At 42.4% G+C, this 3244-nt stretch overlaps 1 protein-coding gene across 1 annotated transcript; it reads right to left on the reverse strand.

Moving 5' to 3' along the window:
- Window positions 1-537: 537 nt before the first annotated feature.
- Window positions 538-1642, reverse strand: LOC131968910 (olfactory receptor class A-like protein 1). The gene has a single exon (XM_059329964.1). The coding sequence runs from the start codon at window positions 1640-1642 to the stop codon at window positions 701-703; it is 942 nt and encodes a 313-aa protein (XP_059185947.1). The 3' UTR covers window positions 538-700.
- Between the last annotated feature and the right edge of the window lie 1602 nt (window positions 1643-3244).

A 3244-nucleotide genomic window follows, 5' to 3' on the forward strand; every position in this document is an offset into this window, starting at 1 on the left:
GACTGCTCAACATACGATATTTGATTAGCCACCAGGAAAAGTTTGTAAAACTGTTTTTTTTTTTTTTGACTTTTTCCATTATAAAGCCCTTCCCAAATTTACAGGAATATAATTATAACTTTATAATCCCATCATTCTAACGCTTGTTTCTCACCATAAACAATCGATAACAAGGATTCTGACTCCAGGATCTAACCAGGCTCTAAAAAAACAAAAAAGGACCTAAACCTGCTAAACCTGCGCAAAATAAACACACTTTCATATCAAGGACATGACCTTGGTGTCCTTATTGGTGACTAAAGCCCTGTTCAAATTGCTTTTATGTGATCACAAGAGACCAAGAAAAACACTGGAGAAGCTGGAGAGACTGTTTGCTTTAAAATTGACTTGAACCACGAATAAACTCTCAGAATTGCAGATTAATTTACTGATTGTCTTAGTGTTTCAGTTTCAGTAATTGCATTTAAAATGACCACAAACCACACGTCAGATACAGGTAGTACATTTATGATTTTGATTAGATTTCACAAAAGAGAAAACACTCTTTTGCAAGATGAAACTGTTTGTTCTACTTCATAAAGACTCCATCCATTGTTTTGCAGAATGAGTCATCTGTGCAGCAGTGTTGAAAATGATCAGGTCTGAGAGAACAACTCTGCTGTCTTGTTAGTCAGCAGCCTGTCAAAACAGAGAAAGAGCGTCATTTGTCACTCGACTCCTGACTGTCCACTGACGGCTGGTCTTGCTCAACTGCACACACAATCTTCGCCTTGACCTTCTTGTTGGAGGAAATGATGAAATAGGGGCTGAGAGCGGCGTAACAGGAGGAGAAGAACACCCTCATATCGGCCACCACGGGCGACACCTTCGCCACCGTCAGCATGTAGATCCAGATCACGTTATCAATCCCGAAGAAGACCACGTACAGGACCACCAAGGTGACCACTGTTTTGGCCGCCCTCATCTCTGCCCCGCCGCCCTGAGATCGCCTGATCCCTCTCACCTGGCGGCTGTGTCGGTGGAGAAGCAGCAGGATGTAACCGCTTGAGCCCACCATCAAGATAACAAAGGCAAAGTCCCTCCCAGAGACAGCCACCCCATTGATCACATAGGACAGGTTGTCTCTGAAGTCCACGTGACAGAAGCCCAGGTTGAGAGTAAAGGCGGGGACGGTGCCGTTACGAGGGGCCATGGAGAAGAAAGGGGCTGCAATGCATATGGCCATGTTGAGGAGCCACAGTCCTGCAAAGGTGGGGAGAACCAGGGAGGGAAGTGCAGGTTTCAGTCTGGACAAACGGGGTCCAGCAGGGGCGATGGTCACCGCCTGAAACACGCTGAGCATGCAGGTGATGCAGACCGACAAAGCCCGGCCGATGCGGTAGGCGTAGATCACCACCTTGCAGCCGGGGTCGTTCAGCAGGTCCCTCAGCCCAAACACGGTCATGGTCTGGGGGACGCAGCGGGTCAGCAGCAGCATCAGGTTGGCGAAGGCCAGATGGCACAGGATCATGTCCACAGGAAGGAGCTTGGGCTCGGTGAAAATGATGTGGGCGTACGCCAGCAGCACCACCGTGTTCCCCAAGATCCCCATACCTGTCTGCAAGAGGAAGGAGACCCCTTTGATGGTCACACACAGATCCATTAAGGCCTGTGGCGGTCATGATGTAAAAAGTAGACAGAGAATCAAATCAATTATGAAAACACTGCACACAAGAAACATCCTCAAAGTTACCGAATGTAATAAAACCTTTATATAACCAGCCTGAATGTAATAATTTCAGATGTCTTTAAGTGAAAATCATGCTTACCTGGAGTTAAAAGGAAAAGCCTGTCGTGCATTAAATGTTTAATAGCCTGTGTAATTGCAATTTATAGTCTTCGATGCCCCCTGAGATTATTGGCCAACATTGCAGTGTTCAGCCCACAGTTTGCCAAATTAAAGCAACAAAATAAATTTGACTCAGGTGATCTCAGAGGGCAAAGCACTAAAAAGGAAATATGGTACACATGAGGGATGCACACTATTTTTCACGCCTTAATTAAAACCGTTTAGATATTTAACAGGGGACACAACACAACTATTGAGCCAGAGTTAGCTATAAAGGTGGTCCCTGGGCAGGAAAATATTAAAAGACAATGCAGTACATTACAGGTGATAAAATACAAAAATTAAAAGGAAAACAGTTAAGTGCCCATGTGAACATTAACAGATTAACAGATTTTGCTTCTGTTCATACCTAACATGCTTAGGTATCACTGTGGACAACATCCACAGTGCTCATTCTGTACAAATATGTCATCCAAAATGTATACAGAGTTATTATCAGCAGTCTGGGTTAGATACAGATTGGAAAAAAATAAAGTAAAATCCTGAATAAAAGTGGAAATACATATTAAATTCAGATGCTTCTGTGTACTGATTTTGGACCAACATGTAAGGCAATGCTCTCCATCCCCATTTCAGATGAAAGACTCAATTTTATAATATAAACTTTATCTCCACTAGGAAAAGGTCATATGGCTGATATATTCTATCCGGATATAGGTCATTTCATATTATGATAATCATATATAAATCTGTATAGCATGTTTTCTGGTAATTCAATCTATATAAAATAATAGCAAGGTAAAGCCTATTTTTGTGGTCACACATACGCAAAAGGAAACATTGGGGAATATTAACCTCTCATTTACTTCCATTCTATGCAGATAAATGGACAAATGCAACATTTGCTTCCAGTTTAGAGAAAATTCACGTCTTTTCGTGGAGTCCAATTGTTGTGAACTTTGACTGATGAAGTCCTAGCCTCCACCAATAACAAAGACGTCTGTGTGTGATTGACCTCACTTGCTCAATTAAAATAAAGTAAATTAAATTAAAATATCACCTCTGCAGATGATGGTCAATCGCCTGCAAACACGTGTGACTGCAGACTAACATAGAAGCAGTAGTAGAATAATACACACCTTTTACAGATTGAATGTCCCTGGTATTTCCTAGCTGGTGGAACAAAAACATATGATTTGTTGATGCTTCATTACATCATAGGAGCGCTTAAAAAGTTGAGGTCAGCTCAACAGCGTGTCATGCCTGCACACAGAGATAATCGCCAGGCCTCAGTATGTCGCCTCATGTCACCACCTTCCATTGAAACTGACTTGTAGCCAGTTGATTTGTTGCTTGTTGCAAAAAGAGGGAATTTAGGAAGTACATGACTTAATTTGGAGGATTTCCACTGATTTC

This window comes from Centropristis striata, chromosome 3 (assembly GCF_030273125.1).
Source record: "Centropristis striata isolate RG_2023a ecotype Rhode Island chromosome 3, C.striata_1.0, whole genome shotgun sequence".
Taxonomy (NCBI): domain Eukaryota; kingdom Metazoa; phylum Chordata; class Actinopteri; order Perciformes; family Serranidae; genus Centropristis; species Centropristis striata.

Excerpts from the sequence above, each read along its gene's own strand:
- LOC131968910 (XM_059329964.1), bottom strand. The coding sequence starts at position 1,642 with ATGGATCTGTGTGTGACCATCAAAGGGGTCTCCTTCCTCTTGCAGACA.